Source organism: Cyanistes caeruleus, chromosome 2, assembly GCF_971803275.1.
Source record: "Cyanistes caeruleus chromosome 2, bCyaCae1.hap1.1, whole genome shotgun sequence".
Taxonomy (NCBI): Eukaryota; Metazoa; Chordata; class Aves; order Passeriformes; family Paridae; genus Cyanistes; species Cyanistes caeruleus.
In genome coordinates this window covers 30,214,136-30,232,677 of record NC_141702.1, presented here as the reverse complement: position 1 = coordinate 30,232,677, position 18,542 = coordinate 30,214,136, and the positions used below count along the sequence as shown (strand labels likewise).

The following is an 18,542-nucleotide window of genomic DNA, read 5'->3' as shown; positions in this document are numbered from 1 at the left end:
AATGACCACACTGGTTCTACGTAACTGCTCCAAAGTTATACAGGACACTGACGTTACCAGGAATTTCCATCTGGCATATTTCATATGTGTCAAAGTTACAATTACTAAAACAAAAAAAAAAAAAAAGAAAAAAGAAAGAAAGAATACAAAAAGAAAACAGGAAGAAAAAAAAGCAGCATAATCTTATAATTATGAAGCTTATCAGAACAAATACAATCATAAGTCAAAGTTAAATGGCACTAATTTTTTTTTTTTTCCAAACAACTTTTAAATCCTCCCTTGTATTTCTGCATTTTGTGTGCCTGGAAAGTTGCACAAAACATGTTGCTTCAGGGCTGCACCTAATTATATTGGACATCCAGAAATAGGTGCATCTGACTCAGAATTTCTGCATGCCTTGCCAACCAATCAAACCATAAGAAATGCAAACTATGCTTAAATTAAGCAATAAAACACTGCAAGTTGCAAGTTGTAATGTATTAGCATACAGCACACTGCAAGGAAGAACTCCACAACAGGAAATAGGTTCTAAGTATATTTGTACCCAGTACCATTGAGAGTATCTTCACAACTGTGGCTTTACACAGCTTGAGTCACACGACCAACACTGACAACACAACAGCACTGAATGTTACAGATCAGGACTGAACATCAAATGAGGGTAAGTGCACTAAAGCAATGATACCTTTAATTATCAGCTGTTAACTCTCACCTTTTTAAACCTTTATAAATTGCAGGGTTTTTCATTTGATGATCATACCTCTCTGTAGACAATCTTCAAGACAGATCTAATTATAGAACTGGTACAAAACCAGACTTAAGTAGCAGCTCATGTTGAGAATTTGTCATTTTACCTTAAGGTAAAATTATGAGATCAGGCACTGTATTTTGCAGTGGTCCAGGGCAGGTGGGACCAAAGAGATGATTACAAAAACCTCATGCTTGTCTGGGACTGTTCCATCAGAAACATCTTGAAATGTGCAGCTGAGCTGTTTTATTTTACTCTTTATTTTACTCTTTCACAATACTATGCAGGCAAGTTATGTAAATCAACTGGGCCAAATATGGTCCCAGAGATTTCAAAAGAAAATATATCTCATCATGAGAATGTTACAGAATTTATTTTCATGCCTCAAGGGTGTTATTAATAATTAGCAATTTACATAAAGTCACTAGAAAATACACAATACGAACCACTAGATCAATCCTCAGATATTTTCAATTTAAAAGCTAAAAATCAATCCTAACCATTAGAGAATTGTCTGAGAACTCTAAAGCAATTACAGACACTGATAACTGCATACACAGGCAGCGATACCAGCAACTAAAGGAGAGACCAGTAAATGATCCATGCCAATTTTGAGAACTTTCCACTAACAGCTGCTGTTCCATAGCAGTCCAGTCATTTGGCTAACTTGTAAGGTCATTTTCTAAATGGGAAGTGACAAGTCTTAAGTTGTAGTTGTAAGGAGTTCTCTTATTTGACAGCTGTGTGCCAAGCAATGTGGCAATAAATTCCAAGCAATGGGACAACTGAACATCAATAGCATTATACATGTGGGTTTTTAGATTGATAGTATAAAGAACAGTCTTCATCTATGTTCATTATGGAGCAAACTCTGCTATTAAACACTGCTTTGTACAAAGGCTGCAAACATAATATACAATCAACTATCAAACTAAAATACATTTAAGAGCTATTTGAACAACTGAAGTATTTCCTATTCATTTTACATTAGAAACATATCCAGATCTCCATGCCTGCAAAAGAACAATCATTTTCAGAAATGAATAAAACTGTATGTAGCAAAACAGGTTCTTTTGTACCATATAATTTTCCAAACTCTATGGTGACTTTTACAGCAGTATTTCAATGGCTACTTTTCAAGACAAAGTATTTTGCCACTCTGTTACTCATTGCAAATGATTAAAGCAAAAATGTAAAAGCAGTGTCTGCAGCATACTGTGATAGATTGCAGCTGCAGGTGATTTACTCTATAATACACCATTGCACAAGCAGCCACTCCTGAGGCTGCACAAGATGAGATGACGTGGGGTTGATCCAAATCCACACAATTTAAAAAAAAAATTACACAGCACTCTTAAAAATTCAAGAATAAGAAGATAAAGCATCCTATTACTCTACAGGCATTTTGCTTGAGTAAGAGCTTCTGGATTGAGCCTGGAATTAACGGCTAGTAAACAGCTTTAGGATTTGGCCTGCTGTTTGTACCTGCTAAAGACTTCTTTATCCAAAAGTACTAGTGTTTGACTCAACAAAATATAAATCATGCTCTCTGCTTTCATTAATGGAGACAGCACTGTACGTCAGCGCTTTTATATATACATATATATATTTATAAATAACTACATGCTTGAATGCATCAAAGAGTTTTCTGAAAGCCAAAGGAGTGCTAGGTAAATGCCAGGATGGTGCTGAAATTCCAAAGGAAATAAAACATGGTGCTAAAAGCTGTGCTCTTTTCACCGTCAGCAACGTCCACGGGATCCTGTTACAAGGGTGACCACTTTAGGTTCCAGTTCCCTCGTCCTCTGAGGGAAAACTTGAGTTAATCAGAGAGCACAGAGGTAAGAAAATATCATAGCTCCTTAGGAAATCAACTGGGCACAAGCAAAAGAAAAAAAAATTGACTAGCAGAGTAGTTAAAAAGCCACTCAAATTGAAGTCTTATGTCTTAATTATGAGTGGTATATTAGAAAACACCTATATACTCAAAGAAGAAAAATAATCTTTTTTTCGCCTTTCCATTGGAAAAAAAATTTAGAAACTCTTGGGAGTCAAAAGCTTATGATTCTCCTTATGAAAAAAAAAAATCTAGTCAGTTTTGCTGGGATTTTTTTTGATGTTTTGTTGTTGTTGTTGTTGTTGTTGTTGTTTTGTGGGTTTTTTTGGTGGGTTTTTTTGGTTGGTTGGTTGGTTGGGTTTTTTGTGATTTTGGTTCTTTTTTCCCCTCAGGATACAAGAGCTGGCAGTCTTATTTCCCATGTCTTTGGAGAAGACAAAGGTTTGTTTTAATAGACATGTATTAAATGATTTAATGAAGAACTGAAAGAGCAAGCACAGTGGACTCAGCCTACCTAGACACCTACTTACCCTGATATATATCAATTTTTAACACCTGTCATCCAGAGTTTGTAAGAGGGGAAAAATATTTAAGACACTTAGTTGCAAAGATCTGGATTGCTGTTTCATCCAAGGTCACAAACAAAAATATTCTTTCCCACTCCTGTTTTTGAAGAATTTGCACATAATTTGTACACAGTTTTAGAGGTTTTGTAGAATGTCCCAGAAGACACAGTGATGGTATACAGCAATATCACTTGAAATTAATTAAACTATCTCAAGAGCATTAAGTCCATCCTCATTCCATACATAAAGACTGCAGAAGTATACATATGTAGAAGTGAGTTGGGAGAAGCAGCTGCCTAAAAACATACCTGAAAATGAACTAACTGCTCCAATTCATGTGTACCCTTCTCAAAGACTGTCAAGCCCTAGGATTTTGACAGCAACTTGTTTATAAGAACCCATGAGAATGATTTCAGTATGTTCTTCCATGGTATCCCATTGACTGTTTTCCCCATATTATTAGCCGTCTCTACCAGCAACTAAACTCAGCAGTTTTTTAGCTCCCAACCTCAGGGGAAATTGTAAAACTAGGTGTATCTTTAGCACTATTAATTCATCTGCATCCTAGTTTCCCTGCCACGTGCTGAGAAGCTGTGCTGCCATTCTGCTTGTTCTTCCACCAGTCATCCATTTCTCTAACTCAGTACCTTCGGAGAAAGACAAATAATACAGGAAGGAGACTTTCATAAACCATGTGATAATTAATTTTCATAAAATTGGTAAACACTGAAATTACTAGCTCATGCAACAACAGTTCAGCATCTGACAAAGTAATTGTCACTTTCAAAAATTAACAGGAAAAAAACACATCATAGGTTTAGTTACAGTTTTACTGAAGCTGGGTTTAGCTGCAGTAAGTTAGAAGTGCACTCATGTTAGTCTACTGTCACTACTGTCTGGTAGTTTATTGGTATATGAAAAGCACTTCTATCACATGCTGCTGAGGGTGTCAGACCCAGCAAAAAGGAACAGTTCCATTTGTTGTTTCCTTCCACCTCATGAATCACGCAAAGCTGACTTTCTGGTTTTGTTACTCACTTATAAATGTAATTGTAGAAATTAACTAGCCAGATACCACAGCCATTGAAATTGAAGATATTAACTCTCTCCCAAGGCAAGGAGGGAGCAGTAAGAGGAGCAAGGGTTGTACAGCCACAAGGATGAGCACACAGAGCATACTGCTGAGTCCAGACAGAAGGAGCTTGCAAGAACCGAAATATTAAGAGTTTGCACAATAATTTGAACTGTGGTGACGAATAGGTCATACTTTAGAGATATTAGCTCGACAAAGATCGAGTTAGGAATTATAAAGGTCCACCTCAACAATGATGTCTGGGTTATCACCCTGCATAAAAGACAGTGACAACTGTTGTCTGCAGTGATTTAGAAAAATGCAGGATTATTTAAATTCTTGGATTATTTAATCATGAACTCGTATAGTCTGCATTTGTTACATGAAAGAAATTTGCAGATTGGTAAATGACATCCTCCAGAACTGTGCCTCTATGTGCCATCATTTTCACAAGGTGTCCTAACAATTTTCCAGTGTTCTTCATTAATTACTGTTTCTATTCCTCTTAGATTAGAATTAGAATCCTTCTAGTTCTAATGTTCTAATTAACATACTAATGATTTTTTTAGAACATGTAACCAGCAATTCCCAGGGCTAAACTGCAAGACAACAATTCTATTCTCCTGCCAGAAAACAGTATGAACTGTATGTGTAGTGATTTGTTGCCACCACCTGCACACCCTCTAGAGGTAGGGAAGGCAGCCCTCAGTTTGAAATTAACCCACAGATCCATACTTGGAACAGGATAACCTGCCAAGGCCACATATCCATTACAGTATGCCTCACGTTTAAAGACAAGGCCAAAAGACAGAACTTTATTACTGAGCCATCTCAAAACACTGACTACAGCAGAACCCTGCAAGACACGACTCTGATACACGCTGGACTGTGATGGAGGCAGTCAGTGCTTCACTGCAGGATGCTAAATATACATTGAGAGATGAATAGGCCTCTCTAATATACTGATCCCATTTCCAAAACCAAAATACTCTTCAGATCTCTTCACTGACTTTTCTGCAAATTGCTTTACAACTCTTCACATTTTCTGCCAGGATTATTTTCATTTATATCTTACTTCATAGAGACTTTATACTTAAGACAGAGAAGAATACAATTTTGTCATGGATTAATAAGCCTGAAAAATACAGTCAAAACTTTGTAAAATCATATTTCTTAAATAAATGAGCACTCTAGTAGTAAATTTTATCTTCCAGGTGGAGAGCATATCTGAAATGTCACCATTTTATTGTAATATATCCAAGTTTTCAGTCATTATCCATTATATTATTTAACTCCTAAAGCTGGTGATAAAGGCAAGCCAAAAAAATGCCATGACCTTTTATTGTGGTGAGATAATTTACAGATATGGGCATATGAAGAGCAAAATCATACAAAGGATTTTTCCAAGTAAATACTTTTCTTCTGAGACTTACTGGTGTGGTATTGCGCGCAGTTTAGAGCAGTTACTTTGGCTCCAGATTTCCCATTCATGAACAGCAGCAATAACAACATTTGATCTAATATTAATATACTTTTAGATGTCTTTTATATTTTATGCATATTATTAACTCAGTTATGGTTTCAAGGAAAACTCCCTGGACAAGAGTAAGACTGACTGAATCCCTCTCTGAAGAAAAAGTCCCTGAGGAGTGCATTTCTCACCGAGTTTCTGAATTCCAGAGGGTGTTTCAGATGCATCTCCCCAGGTTTTCCTCCAAGTGTAGCCCTTCCCATGAAATGACCTGTAAGAGCAGCTAAAAAGCAACCTGAACTCCAGCTAAGAGTGGGCCCAAATAGGAATAAACTAGCTGAGGCTCAGCTTCAGCAAGATTTACATGAATATTTACCAAAGGAAAAGCAATCAGGAATATAATCAGACAGTGAACAGAACTTTCATGTTGTGATACTTCCACAGATCTGCATACAGGCTGAAGACCTCAATGGAAGAAAAATGTAAAAGTCAATACCATGTTTTATTTACATATAAATCCAGTAAACTGAGTCACACTATCGCTTCAGCTTTCTCTCTACAGAAAACAGGTGAAAGGGGGAAAAATATTAAAAACATATTATTAATAGAAGACAAACACATTTCCAACCTGAAAGTAATATATAGTATCAGTCAAATGCTGTTACAGTCAAGTAGACAGTCATAAATTCTCCTTTCCCTCCGTGACTGTGTTCACACCTAGATAACTTCTTCTGCCTCTGCAACACCACAGATGCTCTCACCATAACTCCCCATCTAATATCTCCAAACAGCAAAATCTCGTGCAGAGTGCCCATCCATAATGTGGGAGCACTGAAGATTAGACCTTCCTCTCTCCATAGAAGAATTTCTCAATACAACTTAAGAAGCTTTATAAAATCTCTCTAATTCAGATGGGTTTTTGCCATCATTTCTGAAGTAAAGATAGAGCTTTAATCAATGTTCAGTTTGATGGTTTCTAGTAATTACTCTGTAAATACCTACATCTATTAATAGCACCACTAAAAAGTATGTCTGAAAGAATTTTCAGGATGAAAGTCAAATTCCTTCCAAAGAGTGTTTGTAATTCAGGACCATCATCTCCTCACCATAGCCAACAATAACCTCTCAGCTCCAATACCCCACCTGGCAAACAAACTATTTGCAAAGGTAAATCATGAGTTCAGTCAGCAATCAGTGTGACCTTTCAGGAAGGATAGCTCCCTTCCAGACAGTATCTCCAACCACTAAATGAAATCTCTATTTTCCAAGCTTAAGGGGAAAGAAAAATATCTGCTTGAGCAAATTGAATCATATAAAAATTTACAACACCCCCAGACATTAGCAAAGCTCTTCGTCTTTTATTCTAAATTCTGCTTTATCTTCAGTCTGCAGATGTGGTTGGGACATATCAAAGAGAAAAACATGCAGAGATTCATCAGCTAGAAGCTGAACAAGTCACTTGAGGGCATGCACACTTCCTGTACCTAACCATAGCTGCACCTGAAGTAATGGAACCTCCTAGAAGCAGCAACATTTTATTAACATTTCTAGTGAAAAAATGAAATGTGGCCAAAGGCACAAGAAAGGCATGTTGAAGTGAGGATGGGGTTGGTCTCCTCTTCCAAGTAGCAAGTAATAGGACAAGAGGAGGTAGCCTCAAGGTGTTCCAGGGGAGGTTTAGATTCGATATTAGGAAAAAAAAAATTCACAGAAAGAATGGAATGACAAGCACTGGAACAGGCCACTAAGGAAAGTTATTCACTCCCCATCCCTAGAGGTATTTAAAAGACCTGTGGTAGATACAGAATGCAGGGACATGGCTTTGTGGTGGATTTGGCAGTGTTAGATTTACAGTTGGACTCTATGATGTTAAACACTTTCCCCACCTAAATGATTCTGTGATTTGATGCTTCTAAATTCTCAGAACTACATTCAGAAGAGTCTGAGGTACAGGTCTAAGAAAAACCACCCCCATTGTCAGCATAGGCTCTTCCTCCCTCCCTCCCTGTTGCACAGATACCTGTAAGTAGCTCGTTCACACACGGCTTTACATTTCCTGCCATCTGTACAGATCCTTCTGCACAGAGCTGCAAAGAGCAAGACTCTGCTCCTTCCTGTGGCAGTGATTCTTCTGGTACCTGTGAATAAACCTGACTCGACAGATAAATATCAGCTGCAGAGAGATGTGAACAGAAAAAGAGACTTCTTTCCTCCCAATCAATTTAGAGACTTCTGACCGCAGTCAGCATAATTTTCTCGGATGTAAGAGTTTTTCAAGGTGATGAATTCACTGTGTGATTTTTTTGGAAACATGGCAATTTCTTTTCTCCAGTGTTGGGCTGCCTGATGGGAAGAGGACATCACCTGCTTACCAGCCTGGCAGTAGTGTATCACTACAATACTGCACTAGTGGATATCACACCAGCCTCATCAAGCCAGCTTGACTGCCAGCTTCAGCACCACCTGCCATCTCCCCTGTGACAGGGCAGTTTCACTATTAAAAAGATGCTCTTACAGACACTTTTCTCACAAAGAGAGTGGCCTACATTTTCAAACTCCCTGCCAAGGATCAGTGGCCCTCCATCCCCACTACCTACAGAAATGCATCCAAAACAGTATTTCATCTCAATTTTCCCACAAAAGACCCTCTCAGGAATGTCAGGAGTCTTATGTGCAGAAAGGCCCAGCAGCAACTTTAAAGTGCACTCCTGTCACAAAAGCTTTGAAGGGAAAGATTTGTGCATTTACTTCTAATGGGTAGTTCTCAGATACCACGGTTATGGATGAGCTTAGGCCACATAAAGCAATTAAATTTAATGCCCTAGATTAGATGCTATTTCTGACTGAATGACCTCAAGAGCGTGTGCAAGTGTACTAATCCATGATACTAGTGAAATAGGAGGTATCTGAATGTGTTCAGTAGCATTTTTTTTCTCAAGGCATAAAGTTTTTATTCTCTTGGCTTGGTCATATTTGACTCTTGGCACCAGCCTGTTCCTTCCATATGGTATCACGTATGATTACAATAAAAGAATAAAAACTCTACAGAAACCTCAAATGGCATTAATATGTTTGCTTTGTCAAACAGTGGAGTCTCAAAGCAAGAAGGAATCCAAGACAAACAGGAATATAATGCTAAAATCAAGACGTGGGCAGGTACTGAACTTCCTTTCTTCATTATTTCTAATCAGTTTAAGAGCATGATTCATTTGTTAAACTTCTTTCTGTACAAGTGGGGAGAAAAAAGTGAATTACCCATTGAATGCACAATAGAATAATGAAAGGAAGCTTCAGGTACTTCATGCCTTTGAAAATTATTCACTCTTCAAGAAAATGCTTAGAGACATACTTATGTCCATCTCTGTTAAGGAAAACACACACATTTATGTTCGGAGATTTTCTTGGATGAAATCCAAACAGAAAATTTCAGATATGTCTGGCTGGAGGACTGTGTCCACCTCTGAATCAGAGTGGACCAGACTGTATATATTCAGAAATAATCACATAGTCTTTCAAGCAGAAGACACTGTCTGAGACTACACTTCAGTGCCCCAAATGATGAACGTTTTGCTGAGCTTCCTGCAATGCAATTACACTGCAACTCAGATAGCTATCAGAAGATAAATCTAATGCTCAACAGAAAATTGAAAATATTTCTTGATTAGGTGCAGCTGACCTATAAGACAGCTTTTGAACTTTTAATTAATATCTTTAAAGGGAGAGGGGGTTTGCACATGAAAGGGCAACTCCTTAAAATTAATTGATAAACTGTACAGTTCAAGAATTTTCTACCTTAACTGATCTGTGATGGCAGTCCCTTGAGTAATCTACATCTGCTCTCTTACAGGAAATCTGTAAAACCAACTTACAAAAAAAATTTAAAAATCTTGCAGAGAAAACAAAGAGAAAAAATATTTCAAGTTTCTCCAAACTCAGTACATTTTATGTAAAACATGTTTACAAGTGACTCTTATGCACCAGCATTAATTTAAAAAAGAAAGAATGCATGCTGTATTGTGTTAATGGATTGAGAAATAATTTGGGTGTTAGTGTTAATGAGAAAAAGCAACATTTATTGTGAAATGAACATCTGCCTCATTAGGAATAACATAGTAAATTATGTCTATTATGCGTACATGTTAAAGATTTTTTTGTTAGATAGTATTATTCATGCTTTTTACTCCATCTTTTCCACCTGAGAGCAAAAGACTCAATTTTGCTTCAATTAAAATCAGTTGTAAATTTCATTAATTTTCACTGCTTATGTTAATGAAAATATGAACCATATAAGAATGTTAAATACTTGGCAAATAAGTTTTACCTTTGAATTACTAAGAAATAACTACCCTACCACAGTGAGATTTATTTGCACTGTCAGCAGTTTATGTTGTCAAGGAATAAAAGGTTTTCCTCCTATATATTTTCTCCATAAAAAGATTAATAAAATAACAAACCATGTGCTTTTCCTTTCCACTGAAACAATTATGAAAAATTTAACTGCATTTTTATGAATATGGTTATGTATTTTAATTATGCTTATTCTCATGAATAGGGAAATCACTATTATTAATTGAATAATCATTGGTATTCCATTTGATGCTAAAAAAATATTTGAAATTATCGCAAAATATTAGTTCACTTGGACTTTCACCCAATTCAGGAAACTTAATTAAGCTACAATAAACAGTAAAACAGGGTGAATGTCTATTAAAAATACAGTCAGACTTGGATCATGGAAAGAACATCAAGTCTGAATAGATATCATGACCTGTTTCTGATTGAAAAAGTTGAACAACAGAGAAACTTTAAAAAGTGTCCAGTGAAGAAAGGTGTCTCGACCATTAAGATATTGCTCAGGGCCTACTTTGAAAATCTGTCACACAAATATTCTCTCACAGGCAATTAAAATCTTTATAAATCCGTTCTTTAATTCACTAAAACTACCTCTCCTTTGAGAACAATGCCATACTATAAATTCATAGACCAACTCTCAGGATAAATCTGTAATTTTGGGCAGGTTCCTTCATCATATGAGACCACAGAAAGTTTCCCAAGAGTTCACACATCATACATGACACTCAGTAAAAAAAACAAGCTTCACCAAGGACTGGTACACCAAGAAAAATTGAGCTAAGAGTCTCATCCCCACGTATAATGTTCATTGCACGGGTTTTGTGGAAGGAGAAAAAATTACAGCAAAAAGATAATTATGAAGAAATTTCTTAACTCATGTCTTGCTTTAGGATAAAGAAGATTCTGCTTGCAAAGGTTGTACATTTATTTGAAATTTAAATACTAACCTTCCTAAACACAATTCCTAATCTCATTTAAGAAATAAACCTTACAACAAATAGAAGAAAGTCCACATGCATGAACCCTCCCCAACCCAGGGCTTGGTGACTCTTTCTCAAAGAAAGCCTTTTGCAGTCCTCTTTATAGAAAGCCATGGATCAATTTTTATTTTAATGGAAAATGATTTGCTTCCCCTGGTGTAGTGGTTTAGGTCACTACTCTTGAATCAGAAAGTAAAGCCAGTACAAATGAGAAAATTTAGTAGATCAAGCCTCAAAAAATAAATGTGAAATGGTATTTTACAAAGGTAAGCATTCCTAATACTTATCTACAGAAAATCCTGAGGTGGACAATAACTCTCCAACAAAAAAAAAACAAACCAAAACCACAAAAGGTTCCACAAAAACAAACAAAAAATAAACAAACCCCCTGCTCCCTCAAAAAGAACCAACTCAAAAAGAAACCAACAAAAAACAAGTGAAAAATAGAGGCTAGGTGTTATTTAGTGTCCATGACAGGGTTCCAGGCAAGGTCTGCTGTCCAACAGCTGTCTGTGTGAACAGCACAAGGAAAGAGAAGGAATGAAGCATGGCTGAGCATTTAATCTTCTTTGCCAATCACAAAGCAAGAGGACAAGTGGGTTTAAAGATTGTTACATCTCCACTTCTCTGGTCAGTACACAATGACAGAGATAGAACAAGAAAATACTGGACATGACATTCACAAACATCTGTGAATGCAGCTAAAAGAAAAGTAGATACCTGCACCTGGTGCAGAATACTCCCATGTATCCATTCAGGCTGGGAACCCGCTGTTGGGGTTCTGGGTGGCAGGCCCAGCAGGAAGGGCACTTCTGTGGACACAGCAGGTTGAGCAAGCCAGCAGCACACTTTCATCAGAAATAAGGAAAGCAGAAAGCAACTATATTGGAATACTGGGACTGGCAGGCTGAAAAATTTCCTCCTCAGCACGGCCTCACACTAGGGCAGTCAGCTGTGATCCTTCCCAGCTGAACAGGGATGTGAACAAGACAGAGGAAATGCTGGAGAGCAACCAAGATACTCAGGACTCCTTGAGCCAGGAGTCTTGGAGCAGCTGATGAAGATAAGCATGTTTGGTCTGACAGAAGGGTGATCTAACAGGTGACCCAGTAGCAGCCTACATCTACTTGAAGGTAAATCACAATGATAAAGAAGCCAGAATCTTTCTCAGCAGTGACAGAACATATGAAAAGGGACAATGACCATAAACTGCCACCTGGGAGGTTCAGGGTGGTTCTTCCATTCTTTCCTCCCCATATCAAACCCCCTCTTTTTTCGACAGGCAGGTGTTGCAGACCTGCAGGCTATTCATCAGGGTGGTGGGACCTTCATCCAGTGAAGTTTAAGAGCTATCTAGACAAAGCCATCTCACATGACTGGGAAGAGTGTTTCTCCCAGCTGGACTGGGTAATTTCCTAAGATTCCTTCAAAACAATGTGTAGCTGAGAAATATACACATGTATAGAATCAGACTGCTTCAAATGCAGTAAATCACCCCAGATTTATACTGAAGGGCATCTAAACATCCACTTTTATTCACTGTCCCTGAAAGAAAATGCCTACTAAAGTTTGTGTGCTACAGTTAAAGAGTTTTAAATTTTTATGTCCTCAGTACCTAATAAGATTTGATTTGCTACATATTTATGTTGTCAACACTATTATTTATTAATTGTAAATAACATATTATTATTTATTTTTACAGACATATAGAAACATATTGTTACCCTAACAGCAGCAGGTCCTGACTCAGAAATGGGACCTGAAAAGATGAAAGCTGTAGAGTTACCCATAGATCACCTGGAACTAGTTCATTAGAAGCCACAAGATGGAAAAAAGAGATAAAATAATTTCTCCTGCTTTCAATAGTATGAGAAAAAGCAAGTCCTTTGGCTGTTGCACATGATTGGTTTTCTAATCAGAATATGGAACCTCTGTTATTGTACCAAGGGCATGATGTGATGCAGCTCTGTTAGCTCACAAGCAAAGACCTGCTGTTCAATAGCCATCCTGATCATTACTGAGCTATATCCTTTCTGGCAGATCTGGAAGGCTAAAATAGCTAGTTAAATCTTTGATGGTATCATTACATTTTTTCCAGAAATAATTTTTCAGGTTTTTTTCCACCGATATCACAAAAGCAAGAATAATTCCACACAGGCTCTTGCAATCCGACCAACACTGTATCTTATCTTCTGCAGTGGCCAACGGGGGATGCCTGTGAAAACCTATCACTACAGGCCATGCAAAGTGCTACTGCCCTTGTGCACACATCCAGATGTGTGATTTGGAATTGAGAAGCTTCCAGAGCAAAATCTGGTAGCTTTGTAAAGTGAAGGACATCCCCACAACAAACGTTAAAGACTTCTGCATGGAATATATTACAAAGAAGCCAGTAAGAAACAGAAACTTTATTATTCCTGAAATAAATCCAACATGTTAAATCAGGAAACTTATGCAACTAATTATATCCTACCAGTACAAACAGTATCAAAGAGCAGTATTTTTTTTTCTGAACATCTCATGCCATCTCATTTTCAGAATGTCAATTAAGAACAAAAATAATACAAAGTCCTTATGATAACTGAAGATGAAACCCAGAGTTAAATTTGCAACAAATCTGGAATTCCCCTTTGATCATTCTAAGGCAATGGCTGCACATTTTATTACACTGTACAAGCCATAATAAAATGCAACAGCAATAACAGAAAGAAATCCTGAAACATCCTAAGACAACGCTTTTGAAAAGTTACAATATCAAGGCCTTTTACTGTGAGCACATGTGTTAAGGGTGCACATGGCTCCACGTGTAGGTGATGTGGTGTGGCATAAATATTTTACTAACAGGAGTTTGTTACTGATTCATTACACACAAAATGCGTGAATGTTCTTTTCTGATTTTATAAGTGTTCATATTTTGGTACCCCTGAATGATTAAGAACAGAAAACTGTGGTATCTGAAAAGAAGGTTTTCAAAAACTTGCAGGAAATATCTTAAATTTTAATCCGACTTTCCACGTAATGAACTGCTGAGGTACACAAAAAAGGAGTTAAGAAACATGTCATTTATGGCTCTCCTCCCCAGAACAACTTTACTGAAAGCAAAGGCCTTGGCTCAAGAGTAACTTCCTCCCCTAGTTGAAGAAGTTTGTAGAATAGCTGTCTTCTAGAATCTGGCAGGTTTGGATTTACAAATTAACCAATTGACTTCTGAATGTAGGTCACAACACTCATTCCTTAGGTGGCTGGCCTATTTTTATCTTATTTGAAAGGGCAAGAATAAAAAAGAAGAGTTAACTTGGAATACTTCTCAGCTCTAAAGTCTTTTTCCCTATGGAAGTGAAAATATCACTGCAGGAATGATTTCTTATTTGTAACAAATATTCAATTGCCTAGTTCTTATTTAAGAAACAAACACACAAATCTAAACTGCTAGATCAAAGCCTTTAAACCAAAAATCTGTAACCACCCTTGTGTTACTTCAACCTGCATATCAGAGTGAGGTTTCAGGACACCAATGATCTACTCAAAAGGTCTCACCCCAGATAGCCCATTCCTGTGCCAGAAATAGTACAGAGCTATAACGGGCTCCACTGCAGTCAAGAATAGCTTAGCAGTGGTAGAGCAGACATCTCCTCCACGTACTTTGTAATGTCTTTGCAACTCTAAGCTACTTGTCTCAAGATTTATTTTTTCAAATAGCTGTGGCTTTTTTATTATGTTTTGGTTTTAATTCTGTAAGAAAGCCTTTTTTCCAAGATGCAACTATATTTGATCAAGTGGCTGGAAAAAAATCCGCCCGGAACACCATAAATATTATCCTATTATCTGACTGTGATTAAATCAGAATTATACAAATACATTAAAATAATTTGTAGACTGGCAGTAAGGATGGCTGTTAAACTGAAATCCAATGGAAGTTTAAATGCACCCTAAACACTGTATCAGGGACAGATACTTTAAGGTAGTATTATTACTGTGTGTCTTATACTACAGTAATGTTTCAAGCTCTTTCACACAGATCTCTTCAGATAAAAGATGTGATGCTGGCATTACATTTGCCAAAATTGCCATTTGCAATTAAAAATTATAACTGGCACCCTTTCTATGCAGGCAATTATCTAAACGCAGTTGGCAATCTTCCTTGTTTACAGCGCTGCTGTGTCATGACTCCGCTCCATTTGGAAATTTACCACCTTTTTTTTTTTTTTTTTTTTTTTTTTTTTTAAGGTTTGAACTTTTCAGCTGTATTTCCAAGTTGAACTTTTCTGATTTTAGAGATTTCTATCATGAACTCAGACAAAAAGGTCCAAAATTTTAATTTCCAGATTACGTATGGCAACTTCAGGCATAGCAATAAAATGATTCCTAGCACATATTTTGGTGTTTCTTGCAACACTACTTTACATCCAGCTAGGCCACAGGAAAACACCTGTAAGAACCCAGACAGCAAAATGTACCAAATAAATGCCCTCCAAGAAGATAATTTTAGGTGTAAGAGTTGATTTTAAGAGTAAAACAGAAATAATGTGAAAATCCTCTAAGTGGACAAAAATCCTTTTCCTGAATAATATATGGCATTAACCACATTTCTACTACTTGCTATCTATAGTAATTGTCATCCACTAAATGAATCTATCCACAAAGTATCTTATTCATCAGATTACCATGTTTCTGGAACCTTTTTACTTACAACAGCTGCTATTAAAGTAACATTTGAGGGTTCCCTTCACTGCTGGGAGAGGAGCATTCTTTATGCTGTCAAACAGCTTTCAGGGAGCAGTTGTTTTTTTAGCCAAGATGCTACAGCCGCTAGCTTGATTTCCATGACTATCATGGAACAAATACTGTTACTTACAGCATATCAGTTAAATAAATATTCTTACTCGTTTGTGATGTGTTTCCTGTAGTCAGACATAACAATACTTTGTATTATATCCCCAATACAGTAATGCTTAACTTCCTCTGTAATTGATCACGTTTTCTCCCATTGTCACGACTCCTTGTCAGGCTGTGTTGCATGTTTTGCTCAGCCATCCAAAAGGATTTTGAGTAAGACCTTTCCCCCGAATATTACCAAAACCCATAAAAACAGGATTGCTGCTGAACTAAGGAACATGGCTGACCCCAAGGATACTGCAAGCAGTGCCTGCAGCCGCGGGTCCCCTCGCACAGGTGTCCTGGGCAAACCTCTTGAAGTTAACACAAGTTTGGCAGCGCGGTGACAGTACCGCTCTCCGCTGAGCGATGAGACGGAACATGTATTTCCGTCACGGGCTTTTTCAGGATGCGGGCGACAGGAACCGTCACTTGCTAAGATCAAAAGCTCAGCAGCGGCAGGCACAGGCTGAGAAGCCGCCAGAGCGGCGGCCGCTCGCTGTCCCCTGCCTCGGGCGGCCCCCGGCCGTGCCAGCGGCAGGTGGCCGCAGCTGGGGCGCAGCATCCCGCGGGGAAGGCGCTGTCCCCCGCACTCGCTGCGAGGCGGGCACCAGGCGCGCCCGGAAAACACGCTGGAGGCAGAACCGAGCGCTGCGGCTCCGCGGCGCTAACTTTTCAAAGCGGTGTCCGCTCGGCGGGACAGGCGCCGCGGGTACCGCCGGCGTACCCACCGCGCCCGCCGTCGCGGGCAGGACCCGGCATTCGCCGGCACCCCCGGCTACGTCTAACCTGGAGGCCGGCGTGCGGCATCAGCGGGAGCGCCGCGCTGTCTTCCCCCGCACAAGCCGGCTGCCTTGGGCGCCCGGGAGACCAGAGACCGTGTGCTCCCCGCCGTGCTCCCCTCCGGTTCTCTCTGCCGGGTGAACCGGGCTTTCCCCCATCACCTCCCACCTCGGGCTGCGCGGGATTTCCCGCCGCCCGCGGAGAGCCGCGCCGCAGGTGGCAGCGGCTCCCGCGCCTCCGCTGACTCCTCCCGGGCACTTGGGGCGCGCCTGGCGGGCTCTGGTCCTGCCCGTGTCCCGGCACGGAGTGATGCCCGGGGACCGGAGGGGCAGGCGGGGAGGTACGCGCCGTGCGGCGCGGCTTTGCTCAGGACAGGTGCGGTCCGCAGCCCCGGAATGGACGGGAGGGGTCCGGGGCAGGACAGAACAGGACGGGACGGGACGGGACGGGAGGAGAGGGGAGCGGGTCGGTACTCACACGAAGGCGTGATAGACGAAGGCCCATCCGCGGGGCCGCTCCAGCACGTTGTACAGGTAGTTCTGCAGGCGGCGGTACTTGGCGTTCCTGCGGCAGCTCGGTCCGCTGCTGTACGACAGCGGCTTCCCCAGCAGGCTCATGCGGGCGCCGTGCTTCCCGCGGCGGCCCTCCCGCAGCCCGGCGGGGGCGGCCGCGCCGCCGGTGCCCAGGAGCAGCAGGCCGTCGCCGCGGGCCGCCGAGCTCGTCAGCGCCCTGCCCCGGCCCGACTCCACATCCTTCATGCCCGCTGCCGCGCCGCTCTTCACCCAGAGCCCCGCGGAGCCGCCCTCCTCCCCGCCGCCGTGGTTGCGGGGCATGGCATCACCCCGGGCGCCGGAGCGGGCGCCGGGGCCGCGGCGGAGCAGGGCGCGGGCGGCGGCGGCCAGGCACCCCGCGGCAGCAGCCCGCAAGAGGCAGCGGGGGCCGAGGGTCTCCGGGCGGCGCCCGCGGGGCGCGGGGGCGCGGGCCACTTTGGGCGCCCGGCGCGGCGGGCCGGCCTGCGGCAGCTTCGCGGGGGCCCCGGCGAGGGAGCGGGCGCCCCCCCGGGCGCGCTCTCGTCCCGGGCGGCGGGGCCCCGCCGCCGGTCCCCGCAGCGCCGCCCGGCGTGGCTCCGCGGCCCGGGACGGGGAGGAGGGAGGGAGGGCAGCTCCTCGCGGCTCCGGCGGAGAGGCCGCGGCTCGGCGGTGCCCGCCGCCGCCCGCTCCCTCGCTGCCTCCCGCGTCGTTTGGCCCGGCCGGGCCGGGCAAGCTGTTGCTCTCGCTCCGAGCGGCGGAGAAAGTCGGCGAGGCGGGCGGGCCGGTGGGGGCAGGCGGGGGCCGCGCCGCCGGGCGCCTTCGCGTCCCGGGGCTGGAGCGGCAGAGACAGCGGCGGTGCCCGCGGCGGGGCGGGCGAAGAGCGGCTGGCGGGACGCGGCGCCCGCGTTCTACGCGCGCTCCCGGGAAATGTCCATGTAAGTCCGAGAAAGTAACAAAAGTGCCGTAAGTCCCGGCGGCGGCTCGGGGGAGGATCGGCCGGCGGCGGGACCCCGCTGCGGGCAGGGAGCGCGGCCGGCCCGGGCGGGGCAGCGCAGACGAGCCGCCGGGTGTCCCCCCGAGGGGGCGGCGCGGCCCGGCACGCCGCTCCGGCGCTTCCGCCGTGTCCCGGCCTCGTGCGGCGGCGAGACAGCAGATCCCAGGGGCAGCGGCGGGCCTGCCCTTCCTGCGGGCTCCCCCAAGGTCCCTTTCAGCTCCAGCCCCGGCGCGGTGCGGCCGGAGCGCAGCGGTGCCGCCGCTCGGTGCCCGCGCTGCGCCGAGACAGCGATGCTCCCCCTGCCGAGCGCGGCCCTTTTACGCCCCGCCGCAT

At 42.2% G+C, this 18,542-nt stretch overlaps 1 protein-coding gene and 1 long non-coding RNA gene across 4 annotated transcripts in view; one reads left to right on the top strand and one right to left on the bottom strand.

Annotated features, from left to right (window-relative positions):
* The window catches only part of KCNQ5 (potassium voltage-gated channel subfamily Q member 5), a 282,253-nt gene extending 264,662 nt beyond the window's left edge, over positions 1-17,591 (bottom strand). For 2 of the 3 annotated variants that reach the window (XM_086876266.1, XM_086876267.1), the window contains exon 1: positions 17,163-17,590. In XM_086876266.1, coding sequence (XP_086732392.1) covers positions 17,163-17,518 — 356 coding nt within the window. In that variant the 5' untranslated portion in view covers positions 17,519-17,590. Of the gene's footprint in view, positions 1-17,162 lie in introns of all 3 variants that reach the window. The other variant, XM_086876265.1, reaches the window with a different exon arrangement.
* Positions 477-13,589, top strand: LOC111925813 (uncharacterized). Its single transcript, XR_015282943.1, has 3 exons — positions 477-661; positions 2,978-3,026; positions 7,766-13,589. It is a non-coding gene; the product is annotated as an uncharacterized LOC111925813 (long non-coding RNA).
* Positions 17,592-18,542: the final 951 nt, after the last annotated feature.